Source organism: Nyctereutes procyonoides, unplaced genomic scaffold (genome assembly GCF_905146905.1).
Source record: "Nyctereutes procyonoides isolate TBG_1078 unplaced genomic scaffold, NYPRO_anot_genome, whole genome shotgun sequence".
Classification (NCBI taxonomy): Eukaryota; Metazoa; Chordata; class Mammalia; order Carnivora; family Canidae; genus Nyctereutes; species Nyctereutes procyonoides.
The window spans coordinates 2,398,379-2,415,957 of record NW_026575121.1 but is presented as its reverse complement, the minus strand read 5'-3'; the positions used below and the strand labels follow the sequence as shown (position 1 = coordinate 2,415,957).

The 17,579-nt window shown below is 38.6% G+C and overlaps 1 protein-coding gene across 2 annotated transcripts in view; it reads left to right on the top strand.

Annotated features, from left to right (window-relative positions):
* Nucleotides 1-17,579, top strand: part of CDADC1 (cytidine and dCMP deaminase domain containing 1) — a 46,685-nt gene that overhangs the window by 13,244 nt on the left and 15,862 nt on the right. For both annotated transcript variants that reach the window (XM_055335847.1, XM_055335848.1), the window contains exons 4-5: nt 5,674-5,851; nt 12,505-13,074. In XM_055335847.1, the coding sequence (XP_055191822.1) occupies nt 5,674-5,851; nt 12,505-13,074 (748 nt within the window). The remainder of the gene's footprint in view (nt 1-5,673; nt 5,852-12,504; nt 13,075-17,579) is intronic.

Below are 17,579 nucleotides of genomic sequence, written 5' to 3'. Positions count from 1 at the left end.
CCTGGAAGCCAGTAAAATTTAAGGGTCTGTGGACTGTACAGGCAGTATTTTATTCTGGTTACTCTTGCCTCATGTCCCTTTCTCTGTGCAGAGCTTGGGTGCACGTTTCCCTGGGTTTGGGGTTGTTAACAAGAGATAGGGTTCTGGAGAAACTGAGGCTTTGGAAATCAGGGTGAAGTTTGTGATGGGCAGAACTGCAGAATCACCAGCATCAAGGCAAGTCCAACAGTCATTTGGAAGTTCATTAACCCCTTTGTAACGGCCTGAGATTTCATAATCTTTCAAGGCAGGGAAAGGCAAAATGTGGACAAAAGAATCCTACTTTCATGCTGTAAGAATTAGGAAGAAGGATGGTTAGAGAGGGAAAGAGGGATGGAAAAAAATGTTCTTGAACTGACATCTTAGGAGAAAGCAGTAACCTCAATATTGGCTCTTTCTCTTCCTAGTGAATTTGATTTTGAGGTCTCCGGGTTTGGCAAAAATATCAGAAGGTTTTTAAAACACTTGGTCAAATAGGATCCATAGGTCAGGGTAAAACAATACCTAGTTATCTATTTTAACCAAGTGACAAAGATTTCAAAAACAGATACAGAAACTTAAATCGTTGTAAAACAAAAAACAAACAAAAAAACCCAGCTCTTTTAATAGTGAAGAATCTGTTTTTTTTTTTTTAAGTAATCAAACACCTGATGAAGACAACATGAAACACATAAGATCATTTTGAGAAAACACAAAATCTTTGTTTTATGGACAGATTACTTAAAAGGTAAAGAAAGACCTTTTACAGTCTCTTATCAAGAACGGACCAATAGTCCAAGAAAACTTTATTCTTTTAACAGAGAGAACCAAACTTTAATTTTGTACCACCTTACTTTTGGTATTAAAATACATTCATTTACGCCTGGGTAGCTCACTGGTTGAGCATCTGCCTTCGGCTCAGGGTGTGACCCCAGGGTCCTGGGATTGTGTCCCGCATTGGACTCCCTGCATGGAGCCTGCTTCTCCCTCTGCCTGGGTCTCTGCCTCTCTGTGTGTGTCTTTCATTAATAAATAAATAAATCTTTTTTATTTTTTATTTTTATTTATTTATGATAGTCACAGAGAGAGAGAGAGAGGCAGAGACACAGGCAGAGGGAGAAGCAGAAGCCCATGCACCGGGAGCCCGATGTGGGATTCGATCCCGGGTCTCCAAGATCGTGCCCTAGGCCAAAGGCAGGCGCCAAACCGCTGCGCCACCCAGGGATCCCAAATAAATAAATCTTTAAAAATAAAATACATTCATTTTTTTAAAAAACCCTTAATTTAATTTATTCTAATATTAGCCAGCTTCATCACACACAATATTCCTTTTCCACAAATCTTCTGTAACCTCTTTAGTATCCCTTCAGATTTTGTCCCATGTTTTTCCTCTTTCCCATTCTGAAATAACCAGCCTCACTTTAGGACAAAATTACTTTCTTTTCCCTCAACAAAAAAATGTATTCCTCATGCTTTATTTTCCTGAAAACACATATCCTACTTTCCTTGCATATGGAGGTTATTTTAAAAATTATTTCTAGTAGCTTTAATTAAATATATTAGAATTTGCAACCTTTAAAAACCTTAATTTCTAATAAAAATAAAGAAGTAGACAACTGTGAATTTTCTTTTGCATTAGCATTCTGTGGTTTGGCAAATTTTTAAGGTTTCAGGTTACAAAAAAATTGGGGGGAATTATTTTAAAAGTTTGCCTAAGAACTTTTATCTCACATCTACTTAGTTCACTTATTTTGAGCAATTGTTTAGATTGCTTATTAAATTTCATCATTCCAAGTTATTTCTCTGACAGATTTTGTAACAGAGAGAACATGAACTTTTTTGACTAGTAAAGCCACATAGAAAAAACTTGTATGACTGCATTATATTCAGTGCTGATAACTTTAAAGACATGTCTATTTTAATTAAACCAACAAGCTTAAATTAGCCTTAATACTGAATATTTAAAAAAAAAATACTGAATATTTTTCCAGATCATGTGAACCTGAAATACATTTGGGATCGTTTCTATAATATTGTGGAGAATTTTGCGAATAATCCATTTAAGTGCTTAATTTTCTTTAAGCCAATTAAATGGAGCTTTTTTACAAATTAATTTTGGCAATACTATCCAGAGGTAGAAAATACCACACCTACAACACATATACATAGATTCACATAAACACATGACGGATGCAAACAAGAAGCCTTATAGCTTTCATTTTAAGATTTTAGCCATGAGATGCAAAGCTCACTGACTTATAAAAGAACAGTTGGAATAAGTTAAACTTACCTGTTCAGATGGCTAAAGCTTTTTCTATAACATCTGTGGAGAAGACTTTTAAGATTGGCATTTGTCCTTGACACAAGCAGTTTTATGAAAGCTGTAACTAAATTTGGGGCAAGGGATCTTCTGTATCAATTTGTATTTATAAAAAGTGCCCCCCCCCCACACACACACACTTTTTTCCTTCAGTCTTAAGAATTGGGGATGGTTTAGATTAGCATTCCTGGGGAAGACCTGATAAAACATGTACATCTCAAAGGTACAGGGAAAGACGTAAGTTCCTCCAAAACTACTTATAAGCCTTTTAAGATAAATACAGGAGGTTTGAGGATTGGTAAAAAGAATAGGTGGACTTTGAAATGTTCCCATAGCTGCATTTCTGGTTTTGCAAAGACCAGTAACATAAGAACAGTTGCTTTTAATTTCTCAAGGAATTGGGATTGTAACTTAAATGACATCATAGGTTGGTCCACCCATCCAACCACATTATCTTCAATTTGCTTTTTCATATCAGGGAAAATATTTCCAACTAAGATGGAAATCAAAAGATTTCTGTGTTCTGGATTTAGAGCTGTTTGTCTTTGTAACACTTTAGTAAATCCTTCGACAAAAGCTTGAGAAGATTTTTTCTTGTCCTCTGTTCATAGTTTCTATTTTAGACTAGAAGAGAATGCCTAAGAAAAACTATCAGGCTTTGAGTATCAGCGTTTAATCTGGCCAATTTCTGACCACAGGACTAGCTACTTAACAACAACAACAACAAAAACCTTTTAAATAGCGTGTCAATTTTCAGCTGAGACAAACAGGAAGTATTCCTGGCAGTAGTAACTAAGTCCTTGGACTCAAAGAGGATTGGAAAGGTTTTCCTTTCCCCTCTCTCTGTCTCTCTCTACCGGTTGCTGCAGATAGAGATCCAGGAGAGCTGACTCTGGTAAGAGTTCTCACCCTTAGCTAGCTTCTGCCTGTTTTTCCTAGGATCCCATCTGCAGACTCCTAGTGAGGTGTAAAGTAGTGTGCAGCTTTGTATCTACCAACATTTGGCAAGGTTTCCATCATTTTTTTTATTTCCCTTCGTCATTTAAGGGAGTCAAGTGGCATCTTAGTCCTCCTTCAAGGGTATATGGGCGTATCCGTAAAGCCTCTAATTTGGTGGAGTTTTGTTTATGGTTTTATAGTCTTCTCAGAGTGGAAAGAAGATTCAGACGGAGGATAACTAGGATGAACACTCAATTAAAGGAGGATAGAGGGTAAAGGTAGGAGTTACCTCAGTCTTAGAGTCCTGTTTTATGTACCTCTTGTGTCTTTAATTTTTCACAAGCAATTTGCAACAAATTTTTCAATGAAGGCATTTTGGAATTTTGAAGCTTTTTGGAGGCTTCTGCATACTGGTTAAAACAGGTATATACCATTCTGTTTGATTTGGGAACCCTTACTTTTTGAATGATCTTATCTAATTGGACCATTCCTCATATAATGTCTATTACGTTCTAGGCTGTTATTTATCTGAGGACTTATAGCAGTTTGGTAGGACCCTAGCTAGAAAGTGAGTTTAACCCATATTTTCTGTCCAGCTGTAGCTAGTGGTAAATGAGGTGCAACCCACATTTCTGTCTGGTCATATTTTGGAGCCCCCAACCTGATGGTTGTTACCAAGGTTGTTGTTTTCTGTTCTTGGGGCACAGAAAAACTTCGTAAGATTTTGTCATTTTGTAGATATTTATAGCTTCCAGGATATAATTTTTAGGCTTAAAATAAGTTAAGTGTACCAAAAAGTGCTATGCTTTGGAACTTAAGGATCTCTCTCTCTCTCTCTCTCTTGCTCTCTTTTTAAGATTTTATTTATTTATTCTAAAAAGAGAGAGCAGGGGGAGGAGCAGAGGGAGAAGGACAAGCAGACTCCACACTCAGCATGGACCCCAACGAAGGGCTCAATCTCAGGACCCTGAGCTGAAACCAAGAGTTGAATGCTTAACCAGCTAAGCCACCCAGGCTCCCCTCTTTTTTTTTTTTTTTTTTTTAAAAAAAGCTGAGTGAGTTTCTCAGAGCCAAACTAATACCTAAGAGGGACATGCTACTGGGTTGGAGTTGGGGGTTGTATGATGTTTTACCTTGTACCTAGTTGCATCGAAATTTTCTTGAGGTTGGTGGGTGACCTAGTGTCAATATAACCCCTTCTATGACTAACTTACCCTAACACAGGACTCTTAGAGTTAAGTGGCAAACACTCTAACAGTTTTTAAGTGCTCAACCCGTGTCCACCAATTTGCAGCTTTTGGTCTCCCAAGATTCCATTAGCAATAGCCTTTACTTCCACAAAATAAGACAGACATGTTCACCTTAACACACCAGCAGTAATCAAGAGATGCACAGGCCAAGAGAAGGTCTTGTGCACACCACTACCAACATGGAATCTGGGCCTGGGTAAAGGACTGAACCAGCAGACCTCAACAAACGGGGACTGTAGTCTGGGATTCCACACAATGGGGAGCAGTCGACTGAATTACCAGGATTTCCCAATGTGGAATCTGGGGGCTAAATCGAGGGCTGTTGGTTCCAATTAAATGGGGGAATTTTGGACTGGAAAGTCAATCAGATTAGGGGCTCAGTGCAAAGTGAGCAGAGCTCAGAACCAACTTACCCATGGCCCTTAGATATGGCAAAAATGACAGAGAGCTTAGAGGGTTCGCAGGTACCATGCTTGTGTTTCTTGTTGTCCCTGGAGCCATCAGGAGTTTTTCCTTGGATCCAAATGCTGCCACCAAATCTGTTAAAAAACACAATTCAGGGCAGCCCCGGTGGCCCAGCGGTTTAGCGCCACCTTCAGGCTGGGGTGTGATTCTGGAGACCCAGGATCAAATCCCACATCAGGCTCCCTGCATGGAGCCTGCTTCTCCCTCTACCTGTGTCTCTGTCTCTCTGTCTCTCTGTCTATGTCTCTCATGAGTAAATAAATAAAACCTTAAACCCACAATTCAGCTGAGTAAACTGAAAGATCTAATTGCTTTATTCAATGATTCACAGATTGGGCAGCATCCCATCTAGTAAATATAGAGGGGCTCTGAAGCAATGCAAAAAGGAGATTTGTAAGGTAGGAGGGACAGGAAAAAGAAGTTGCTAGCAAAAAGTGGATTGTTTCAGGTAAGGCTCCTTCCTTTGGGGGACTGCAGGAGTTTACCAGGTGGATATCCTCGCTAGCTGCTAGGAAATTCCAGTTCTGATTGATTGAGGCTATATTCCTGGGAGAGGCCAGAACTGCAGTTAGGTATTAGGTCTCAGGCTGGTGATGTGGAAATGAGTCCCATTTTGGGCCTCTTGTGTCTTTTTTAACCAATGTTATAACTAATACATTATTATTTTGTATTTTAATATAGGTGAAGAGAACTGGTCTTGTGGTAGTGAAAAACACGAAAATTGTTGGTCTCCACTGTTCTAGTGAAGATTTACACGCTGGGAAAATTGCTCTCATAAAACATGGGGCAAGGCTGAAAAACTGTGATCTTTATTTTTCCAGGAAACCATGTTCTGCTTGTTTGAAAATGATTGTTAATGGTAAGTGTAGATAAGGCTTGGTTGGGGATTAATAGTATTTAGCTAAGAATAACCAAGATAAATTGTCTAAACACCACTGAGATCATTTAGAAACATAAATACGTATCAGGGGGATCCCTGGGTGGCACAGCGGTTTGGCGCCTGCCTTTGGCCCAGGGCGTGATCCTGGAGACCCGGGATCGATCCCATGTCGGGCTCCCTGCATGGAGCCTGCTTCTCCCTCTGCCTGTGTCTCTGCCTCTCTATCTCTCTCTGTGTGACTATCATGAATAAATAAAAATAAAATCTTTATAAAAAATAAAAATAAAAAAATAAATACGTATCAGAATACAGTCTTATACATTGTGAGAAGAGTAAAAAAAAAAACGTGGGTTTTGGTCTCAGCCCTGTCACTAACTATTTAGAGAACCCTTCATGTATTATAGACTGACGCTAGCTGCCATAACAAACACTAAAATTTCAGTGGCTCAACATATTAAACCTTTATCACTCATGTACTAGTCCAAACGTAGGTGTTGCTGAACAGCAGGCTGTTTTTCTCCATGTGGCTGATTCATGGGCATAGGCACCTTCTGTCATATTTGCTGCTGTCGTCTTCTAGAGCCTTGAGTCCTCTGCATCCAGAGGCAGACTGAGACAGAGGCTAGAGAAGGCTTACCTGTTCCTGAAAACGCTGGCCTGGAAGTCCCATGCATCATTTCTGTTCACATCCACGCTGGGCTCTGTAGTTCCTGGCTGAGCAGTGGTCTCCCAGTCACCGCTCCATACTTCGGAAGGAGAAGCTCAGATTATAACTGTTTAACTATCCTTCTCTGCTACGCCAGGCTACTCACTAAAGCTCTTTATGCTTATGATTCTATCTTGTACCCAGGTAAGTATGCAGACCATTTTCCCATTTTAAACATATGACCTCTTTTACATAGGCACTGTGGTATTGTGACTTAGAACATGAATTATGTATTGGTCTTCATCCCAGTCCTGGCCAAAAAAAAAAAAAGCAACTAAAACCCTTGGGATTTCCTGAGTGTTGAGAGTGATAGAGGTGTCTTTTATTATTCTTAACACACCCCCTTCAGCGACACCTGAGTTTGTTAGTGAAGTGACTTTGGGAAACCCCATAGATGAGGTCCTGGTTGCCAGTGGAACCAACTAGGTCATTAGAGGGTTAGAGCTTTTAAACTCACTCAGACCTCTGGGGAAAGAGAGTGGGACAGGAGTTTGAGTTCAGTTACCAGTGGCCAATAATGTAGTCGATCATGCCTGTGTAGTGAGGTGTCCTTAAAAACCCCCTAGAAAAAGGGTTTGGAGAGATTCTGGGGGAAAATAAGGTTTATATACTTTTAATCCATTCCCTCAATTTGCTCCTTGGGTTATCTGTGTTACCATTTAATATAACACATCATCTAGTACTGAATGAGTGATAAAGGCTGTTAGGTGATCTATGAATTCAGAGTGATCCTTAGGTGATCTATGAATTCAGAGTGATCCATGCAGGTTGGCATGTAATGAAAGGCTGGGGCTTAAGCTGGATCTTGATGGGTCAGATGAAGAGGACGAAGAACACATTCCTGGTCAGGGGGCCAGCACGTGTGGATTCGTCAGTTTGTGAGAAGCAAGCTGCTGGGGGTTGGTGTTTAAGATGGAGAAATACTCTTGGAAAGAATAGTGGCAGATGGATGATAATAATCAGTTGGGACTTCAGTGGAGAACTTTGAAAAACTGTATGGCCTTTGAGCTTTATCTCATAAAACAGAATTCCTAAACTTAGAGAAAGGGTGATTTTTATTTACATGAAAGTCTTCAGAGTAGTGATCAGATCCATAGTGAAGGCAGTGCCCTTGAGCTACAGTGGAGGCACTTCCAAAAGAAATGGTCATGTGGCTAGAGCCTCCTGGCCTGCAGCAAGTATTTCAGGCAGGTAGAGCACAGATACTCTTGGGTTCTATAGTCTTTCCCCTGCCATTATGAATAGAGAAGGTAGATTTGAGAATGGTAGGGACTTTTTTTTTTTTTTGACCAATTGTACAGATTGGATATTCATTTATCACTTGTGTTAGTTGACCTATAAATCCTACTACAGATAATATGGAGCCACCGAAGCTTTTTGAGCAGGTTGTAACATCATTAAACTTATTATTATTACTTCTTAATTTTTTTTTTAAATTTTTATTTATTTATGATAGTCACAGAGAGAGAAAGAGAGAGAGGCAGAGACATAGGCAGATGGAGAAGCAGGCTCCATGCACCGGGAGCCCGATGTGGGATTCGATCCCGGGTCTCCAGGATCGCGCCCTGGGCCAAAGGCAGGCGCCAAACCGCTGCGCCACCCAGGGATCCCCGACTTCTTAATTTTTTGTTATCAAATTGGAACCTGGAAAGATAAGAGGTTAAGAGCTTGATGAGCAGACTCTTATGGCAGGGTGTGAAATAGGGTTGAGATGGCATTGATACAGAAAAAGAATGTGACAAGACCAAAACACTGTTGATTAATCTCTTCTAGAGTCAAGAGAGAAAAATGAATAAAACATAGTTGTGTTTTGTACTGAGCTGACTATGCTGAAAATAGTCTTACTAGCCTCTGACCTATTAGAGAATCAGAATTAGAAAGAAAAATTAGAAAAATAAGGGAGTGCAGTTAACTCACCACTGCTTGATGTCTTTAAGACGTTTGAACTTCACAAAGCAAATTATGAAGGTGGAAAATCAGGAAGAACCTACAATAGAAATGCTTTTATGTTAGTGCTGGACCCATATATAAATGAAATTGCTGTTACTTTAGGCTTATACATTTGATCTTGGGGGAAGGGTCATGGTTTAACCCCATGCTACAGTTCCTATTAGGCCAATTACAAGGGAAACCTTGCTAAAGCACAGTGGTTCTCAAAGTGCGGTCTGTGGCTTTCTGATGGTCCACAAGGTCATACTGTTTTCATAATAACACTACATTTATACCAATAGTACCAAAAGAATAGTGAGTAAAACTACTGTTGCTGTAGAATGAGTCAAGGCAGTGATAGTCCTTGTACTCTCCATGGCCACGAACTTGGAGTTTAAAAAGAGGGTTTCATGTAAGAACGTCCTTGATGAAACAGTTAACATTATTAATTTTATTAAATCCCAGCCCTTAGGTAGACATCTTTTTAATATTCTGTCTGAAAAAATAGGAGCACTTTTGCTGCAAACCCAACCAAGTATGAAGGTTGCCTTAAGGAAAGCCATCTACATGTGCAGTTGTTTGAGTTATTGTAACTGAACTAACAGGAGTTCCTGAGTTGGCTCCTTGGTGAGTTGTAGACAGGAACTGCACCAGGTGAAGTGTCACTCCACAAGGAAGGAAACTTTACTTGCAGCAAATAAGGAGGTCACGGGGAGTAACTTCCAAATCCATGACTCCCTGAGCTGGGTGCGGATTTCTTTTTTGGGGGTTATGATAAATATTTAGTAAGGGGAGTTATGTCATCATGTACAAAGGCGGGCATAAGGTTGTGCATTGGTTTTAAGGAAACATGCGTTTACTTACATTGTATATCATGTCAGTGAGGGTTGTGCTCCTCCTTGGGCAGAAATTTTAATGTAATGAGGCAGAGGTAACCTTGCATGTCCCTGTCAGACAAGGGAAGGGGCTATGGGCATACCCCTAGAGCTTGTATAAACAGGATGAGGTCTTGAGCTCCTTATCTCTGGCAAGGAATGCAGGGCTTTGTTAACTTTTGAAACAGCACTGGGAGTTTTTACCACTGATTTATGTGACTGATAGGACTGGGCTATTTCCAAGCCTGGTAGCCACAGTTAGTTTTTGCATTACCTTTGTTCCCTTAAAATCCTTTTGCATTTCTTTGCAATTCTGACATTTCCTGGAAGGTTCTGCAAGACGTGTGCTAGGGCAAGTAGAGCCGGTAAGGAAGGTGTAGGTCACAGAACATGGCTGGGGGCCTGAAATGGCTTCTCTTTCTTAGTCTTTATGCTTATGTTATGAACTGAATTACTCACTTTTTTTTCATGAAACACTGTCAACACACAAACTATATAGTTTTTTAGACTTGGCCAATTGACAGACACTCTCAGAAATGAATGAAGTGAACCAGTAACTCCCAGGAAATCTGACAGTATTTGTTGCTAGTGATAAAATTTGAGTCTTCAGATGAAAATTAGAATTTTGGAAAAGTCACATCCACCATCATGAGCTTACACTTTCCCAACACTTAAAGACTCTAATGATGTGATATGAATAATGGTGATACTAATGAATAGGACTTCTTTTTTAATATTGTAAAATCAGTAAACCAGTATTTTCCAGAAGACCAACATATGATGCTACAACATCATGCATGAGTGAAAGAGCCATTCTAAGTGCACAATAAGCCAATGGAGCTTAACGTAATTGTAAAAAATTTTGTTGGTATATTTCAGATTCCACATTGTAACTAACTTTTAAGAAATTATCCCTTGTCAAATTTTTATGTAGTGTCAAGAATATTCAGTTATCTGAAATGTCTGTTAAAGTACTCTTTTTTTCAACCAGACATATGTATGAGGCTGGATGCTTTCCATATACTTCAGTGGAAACAACCTATCACAACAGATTGAAAGCAGGAGCAGATTCAAGAATCCAGCTGTCTTCTATTAAGCCAGATAATAAAGAGATTTGTAAACATTTAAAACAATGCCATTCTTAACTAGTTTTCATTACTGTTTTGGAAAATACAGTTATTTTTTTATTAAACTGTGTTATTTATATTAATGTGTAGTAGGTTCTCTTGTTATTTTTAATGAATTTAAATTTTTTGAAATTTAAGTTTCTAATATAGTACGTATCAGTAGGTATATAATCTACATAGGCAGAGCTCTGTGGGGCTCTCGTTAATTTTTAAGAGTGTAGCGAGGTCTGAAAATTTGGAAGTCCCTGCTGTAGCATTTGCCACTGGTACATGAACATTTGTTCAAAGCCTAGCTAGCCATCCCCTCTTCTCCTTAAATCAGGATTGCTAGAAGCAAGCCAGATGCTTAGATGAAAGATTGACTATCGCTACTGAGTAGGAAATGGATTATGAGAACCCCAACAGAAGGAAGCAAGGTGAAATGTAGCCAGAGGAAGCATTCTGATGTGAGCTCCGAGGCCTTCAAAATTGATTTATAATGCAAGCTACAATAAGAGTCAGGGGGAGCAGGGAGTAGATAGAAATGTCTGCTTGTTCAGCTAAGACTTTTTAGTTCATCTGTTACTTTGAATGCGGGACACCCTGTGGGGCATCTGTCTCTTCACTTCTGGGCACAATCATAAGAATCTTTCCTAGCTGAAATTGCATGAGATAGATACTAACAAAGGGGTCTCTTTGTAAAATACTGATTAACTGATGAACATTTGGTGCTTAACCCTGTATAAGGCATCTCGTTCCCTCTCGAATACAAAATATTTTTCATCTGTTTGTTACCTAGTTTTGTTTTATAAATTGTCTGATCATATCATTTTGTTGGTCTTGAGGCCTTACTGTTCTTGTCAATTCATATGTACTGTTAATGAATTAAAATCTTCTCTGTATATTAAAGATTACTAACCTGTCACATTAATTGAAAATTCTAGTTTATTGTTTTGTCTTTAATTTTGTGGGCTTAAAAAAAATAATATTGTTCCCCTTCCCCCCACCCAACACACATACATTGCTGCCCTCACATTGTTTTGACCATTTAGGTTTTTTCTGTTTTTACTGTTTTAAGTATTTACTTGAGAGAGAGAGAGAGTATGAGCTAGGGGAGGAGCAAAAGGAGAGGTTGAAGCAGATTCCCCGCTGAGCAAAGAGCCCAACGAGGTTGGGTGGGGGGGCCCTCAATCCCAAAACCCTGGGATCATGACCTGAGCCAAAGACAGACACTTAACTGACTGAGCTACCCAGATGCCCCTCTATTTTTATTATTTTAAACAGTGCTGCATTAGATATATGCATGTGTGATTTTTTTTTTTTTAGAATAGCTTCCCAGAGGAAGATTTCAGAGTGTAGATACATTTTTAATGTATGGATGAATTATTTCAAATACAAGACTCTAGACACTCCCAGTTGTCAGCTACAGTATTTCTAGAAGCAGCCATTTGATTACTTACAGGACTCTGGTTATATAGTCCTGGAACTAGGCTTCGGGACCACACTTAGTAAAGCCAGGGATTCCACAAATAACTTCCATGAGCTGTGTTAGGGGTCAGCCATCTTTTCCCATACAGGGCTAGATAGCAAATATTTTAGGCTTTGCAGGCCCTATGGTGTCTGTACCAGTCTGCTGCTCCATTGTAGTACAAAGGCAACCAGAGACTATGTCAATGAATGAGTGACTCTGTGTTCAAATAAAATGTTATTTATATAAATGACACTGAAGTTTGAATTTCATAAAATCTTCATGTATCACAAAATAGTATTCTTTTAATTTTTCCAACTACTTAAAACTATAAAATCCATTCTTAACCTGCACACTGTACAAAAACAGGCAATGGGACAAATTTGACCTGTGGGCCAGAGTTTGCCAAGACATTTATAGATGACTTCATGATAGACATTTATCATATTGGGACCTCTGGGTCTACCACAATGATATGGTGGGTTTATTAAGAAAACTCTTAATTTCAACATTTGTCTGATAACTACCTTTCATATTTTGTATTTCAGCTGGAGTTAACCGAATTTCATACTGGCCAGCTGATCCAGAAATAAGTTTGCTTACTGAGGCTTCTAGTTCTGAAGATGCAAAGTTAGATGCCAAAGCAGTGGAAAGATTGAAGTCAAACAGTCGGGCCCATGTGTGTGTCTTACTTCAGCCTTTGGTGTGTTATATGGTGCAGTTTGTAGAGGAGACCTCTTACAAATGTGACTTTATTCAAAAAATTGCAAAAACGTTGCCGGATGCTAACGTTGACTTTTATTCTGAATGTAAACAAGAAAGAATAAAAGAATATGAAATGTTATTTTTGGTTTCAAATGAAGAAATGCATAAGCAAATACTGATGACGATAGGTTTGGAGAACCTATGTGAAAATCCATACTTTAGCAATCTGAGGCAAAACATGAAAGACCTTATCCTACTCTTGGCCACAGTAGCTTCCAGTGTGCCCAACTTTAAGCACTACGGATTTTATTGTGGTAATACCGAACAGATTAATGAAACTCACAATCAAAGTTTGCCACAAGAAATTGCAAGGCACTGCATGGTTCAGGCCAGGTTATTGGCATATCGAACTGGTGAGTTATTTGCTTAGTGCATAAATTGGGGCTGACTGGGTTGTATTTGTCTCAGAAGTAAAACGGTTTTCATCTCCTCTATCATAGAGTTCATTTACTCTTAGATACTGAAGTTTTGCTGGTCATTATATGTATAGAAGCAAGTGACACCCTTGAATAGACAACTCTGAGAGAAGGTTTAGGATTCCTGTGGCCTTATATTCAGTGCTACATTTGTAAATCAGGAACTGATTATCTAGACCCTCCTGCTTCCTGCCTTTGTCGTCTTGTTCATGGAGCCCTCTACTAGAGATGGGACAAAAAAGAGAAAGGAGAGAGACCAAAATTATTCATTTTTAGTTAACTCTTCAATATTTTGTGTGTATTCAGTATTTAATAAAGCTTTGAAAATCTTTACAATAAAAATGTGAATTCAAAATAACTAACAGAATTAAAGTAAAGGAATATTGACAACTTCTTCCAATTGCTGGTATATCTTTAATCAGCAAGTTAAGAAATCAAATGTTTTTACTTTAAGTTGTACATGAGTGTATATATGAAAAAAGGAAAATGTCACTTGGGGATTTTCTTTATTGAGAATTTTCTTTATTGTGATAAAAGATAGATAAAGGATCTATATTGCCAATTATAGAACAATATTTTCACATCTTGCCAGACATAAGATTTTTCAAAGTAGAATCATGATCTGATCACTTTTTTAAATGCAACTTTGAAATAAAGGGGGGAAAATATAGGCAGGAGGAACAGTAGAATAAGATTTGGTGAATGGAGGATTTTATTTGTTTGTTTGTTTTTTTTTGAGCTTATCCCAAGAAAGAAGGGAAGAAAGAAAATCTTAAGAAGAGGTCCATACAAATGCCACTGGTTTGCAGTATATTCTAATTCTAAAGACCACAAAGTACTTTGGAGTAGAATAGAAATTCTCAACTGACAGCATGTCAGAGTCGCCATCAAAACTTTCATTAAAAGTACAAATGCGTAAATTCCAACCCAGACCTACTGAACCAAGTCTGTAAGGATGTGGCCTAAGGAATTTTTAAGGTTCTGCAAAGGATTCTGATGTTCAGCAGGGTTAATAATCACTCAATTCTTTATTAAAGAACTTGGTTCTCCTACAGGCACAAACCATATAGCTCCAAACAAATGTGCAAAAGTCTGATTTAATATAATTATGTTATTGTATCATGGGCTCTGCATTAGCATCTTAGCCAAAACCAGCTTTATAAAGAACTCTTCTCTAAGCCATTCTGGAAAGACAGAAACATCAGTGGGAACAGCTGTCATAGCTCTACATCACTAATTCCCCTTTGCTAATTAGAATTCAGCTGATTCCAGAGTGATGGTAAAACCGGGAGACAGGAATGTGCTGTTCTTTTACTTATCTCAGTACATCCTGCTTCTCCTAGGAGAATATCCCATCATACCATGTATGATTCCAGTGTTTAAAGATGCAGTAATGTATAGATACAAATATGCATCTACATTCTTTAGAAGATACTCTAATTCTAAAGTTATCCACTCTTTCTGTGCAGAGTTTTGTGCATAAAGATGTGCTTCTGCACGTGATGGGTAACTTAAAAATTTTTTCAAGGTTCATTTTTTGATTGTGTATGATTTTTTTGTTTGTTTGTTTTTTGCCTGGAGCCCAAATCTTGAATAGGATGCAACTCTGGGTCATGCACTCCACTCCACTGTCAGCTCATCCAGGGAAGAGAACCATGTGCTCGTCATCATTTTTCCCTTAGCGCTAAGCGCAATGTGCTGAATGGATAAAGGAAATCTTTTTTTATATCCAAAGGTAAACGGTCCACAATCCCTTATCCAAAATTCTTGGAGCCAGATGAAAAGGAGTCCAGAATTTTTCAGATTTTAGAAAGGTAATATGGTTATATATATTGTATCTTAGCATTCCAGGGAGGGGCCTGGGGCAGTACATTGTAATCAAGCACATCCATATGGAGTAAAATGTATGAATATTTGCACTAAATATGTGGTCAGGTGTGGTCACAAAATAAGTATAATCAAGCTGTCAAAAAAAAAAAAAAGCTGTCTTATCTGAAAAGCATAAGGGATTTCAGATAAGAAAATCTAGACCTATATTCTTCATTGGTGATAAATTATAACAATAACAATTTATTGAGCACTTAGAAGGTGCCAGGCACAGAGCCAGGCAGTATATATGTGTCTCCTTTAACAATCCACCTGGGTAGATATCCCCCCGATAGAGCATGCTCCTAATAACTCAGACTTTTAGTTTCACTCTGTTCAGTTTGCTTTGACGACTTTATTTCACTCTAGAGATGAAGACACCATTTAAAAATACACATATCGAGTAAAATGAATTCCCAAACTTCTAACAACAGAATTCTAAAAGTAACTGAGAAGTAGGTGCTTGATGATTGCTTTTTGAATGATGGATAAATAGAATCCACAGAGATGTCATTAAAGGACATTTTGAGGTAGCAAAAGAGTGACAACGTTCCTTTAGACCCTAAAGGGGAAAAAAAAGAGTTTAGGAGGGCATTGCATCTTACCCGATTCAAGTGTGATTTCTGAACAGGGCCCTGTTTTCCCTTAGACACAGTGTTTCCCAAAGCTGAAGATTATGCTTTCCTCCTAAAACACAACAGTGGTGGTGAATGCAGGTTGGAGTAGCCACGGAAGTTAGCTGTCTCAGATCATAGCTTGGTGGTTCTCAACTTGCAGTACGCCTTTGAACCCCAGCTGATGCTCACCGAAAATGCAGGTTTGTGAGCCCTGCCTGACTCGGAGAGGTTGCTCTAGGAGATTTCCATGGGGGCCAGGAGGCCTCCTTTTAACAAGCATCCAGTGATTCTGATGAAGTGGGCTGTGGATCACACTCGGACAAATCTGACGTGGCCACAGAATCAGGAGCTAAATAACCACACCCGTGTTCCGGAACCATGGGCTAAAAGAGCTCCCTGACTTTCAGTGATCCGAGTCTCAGGAATTTGGCTCAGCAATTATAAGTCGACCTTTCCCTCAAAGGTACACAGAGAAAACCTTGTGAATGAGCAGATCATGGGGAGCGATTTGTGTGAAAATTGCAGAAATGAAAAGATTCTTGAGAAATCACCTCATTTGTCATCCAACCTTGGAGCTGTGTGAAATCTACACCTAACGTGGATTAAATTTTATTCTGGTTTTAAAAGACATAGTAAAAAATATTCTGCTGGTATAATTAAACTTAGCTAGGCAGTAGAGCTGCATACTGGTGGAAAATCACATTTTACCCCTCCTTCCGTCTGTCCCCAGACTGAAACAGAAAAAGTGGCTCCTGAGACTAGAAAAAAAAAAAAAAAAATCACATGAAAAATACTTAGTGTCAATGGTAGGAAAAAATAGACCCTTAATATGAAGAATTTCTATTTTAGTCTCTCATTTTTTGTTTCAGGTTTATACATGGATTAAGGATAATTTTACTTAAAGGTTTTGGTTTTTCAGGGAAATATAATCTTAAGTTTATATATAACTGCTGCCACTTGCCTAGAAATGAGCGTAAAGCCATAATAGTATTCTTCCCCCCTCGTGTTATATTCTGAAGGTCTTGGAAGGAACAAAATTTCGTTTACACCGAAATCTCTTTAATGAATCTCCACTCTAGAACAAGCCTTCCCCTACCCTCCGTTCCCCAGCATCGTGTTCCTTTCCGTCCTAGCACAGGTGCTTGTGTGTTTGCTTCTCCCGGTCTCCCTCCCACCTCGGACTATAAATCTCATGAATACGGGGAATTCCTTCACCGGGGTCTGCTTGGGCATTCAATAAAGGGAAGTCTTTGTTACGAAATTCTTACCATCAAAGAAAGGGGGTAGGTTTCGTCTGGAGGGCTTAATTTTAATCACTTAATTTCTTTGCCATTTTTCTCATCTAGAAAAGGAAGTATCTGCTTTACCCTTAGGGTAAAAATGAGGTGATGGGTAGAAAGTGTTTAAATTATACAGTTGCTTTTTCAATTTTGAAAACTCGAGCTTACTTGAAGATGGGGAATTTCATTATATTATCGTAACTTATAAAGATGGACTTATTTATAAGGCAAGCTAGTTTTTAATGCCTAGGTAGGATAAGGTTATCATATGAGGGGATTAACTTTTAGGAAATAGTAGGAAGAAACTAGAGTTTCATTTAATCCTTACCAATATGAAAATACCCTAGAGTAAGTTCACAGATGATTGGTCCCGTCTCTGTGTAGTTGCACCTCCTTAACGACTTTGGTCCCTTATTAAGATTTTGATAAGTGCTATGTTTTCATAACTAGTGTATAAATTGTCTTAGAAATTTGAAAGTTACCCTTGTATTAGTAGAAGAAAAAGTCAGTCCTTGATATACAGAATTTGTAATTTGGTTTTTTAAAGCTTTCTGTTGCCGATCAGTGATTTTAAGAAATGCAGCTTTATTTTTACAGAGGTTCTGGCTCTGTAGGGAAATTATGATCTTACGTTCATAACTCTGCCACTTGGATTTAGAAATGGGCATCATTCACTAAG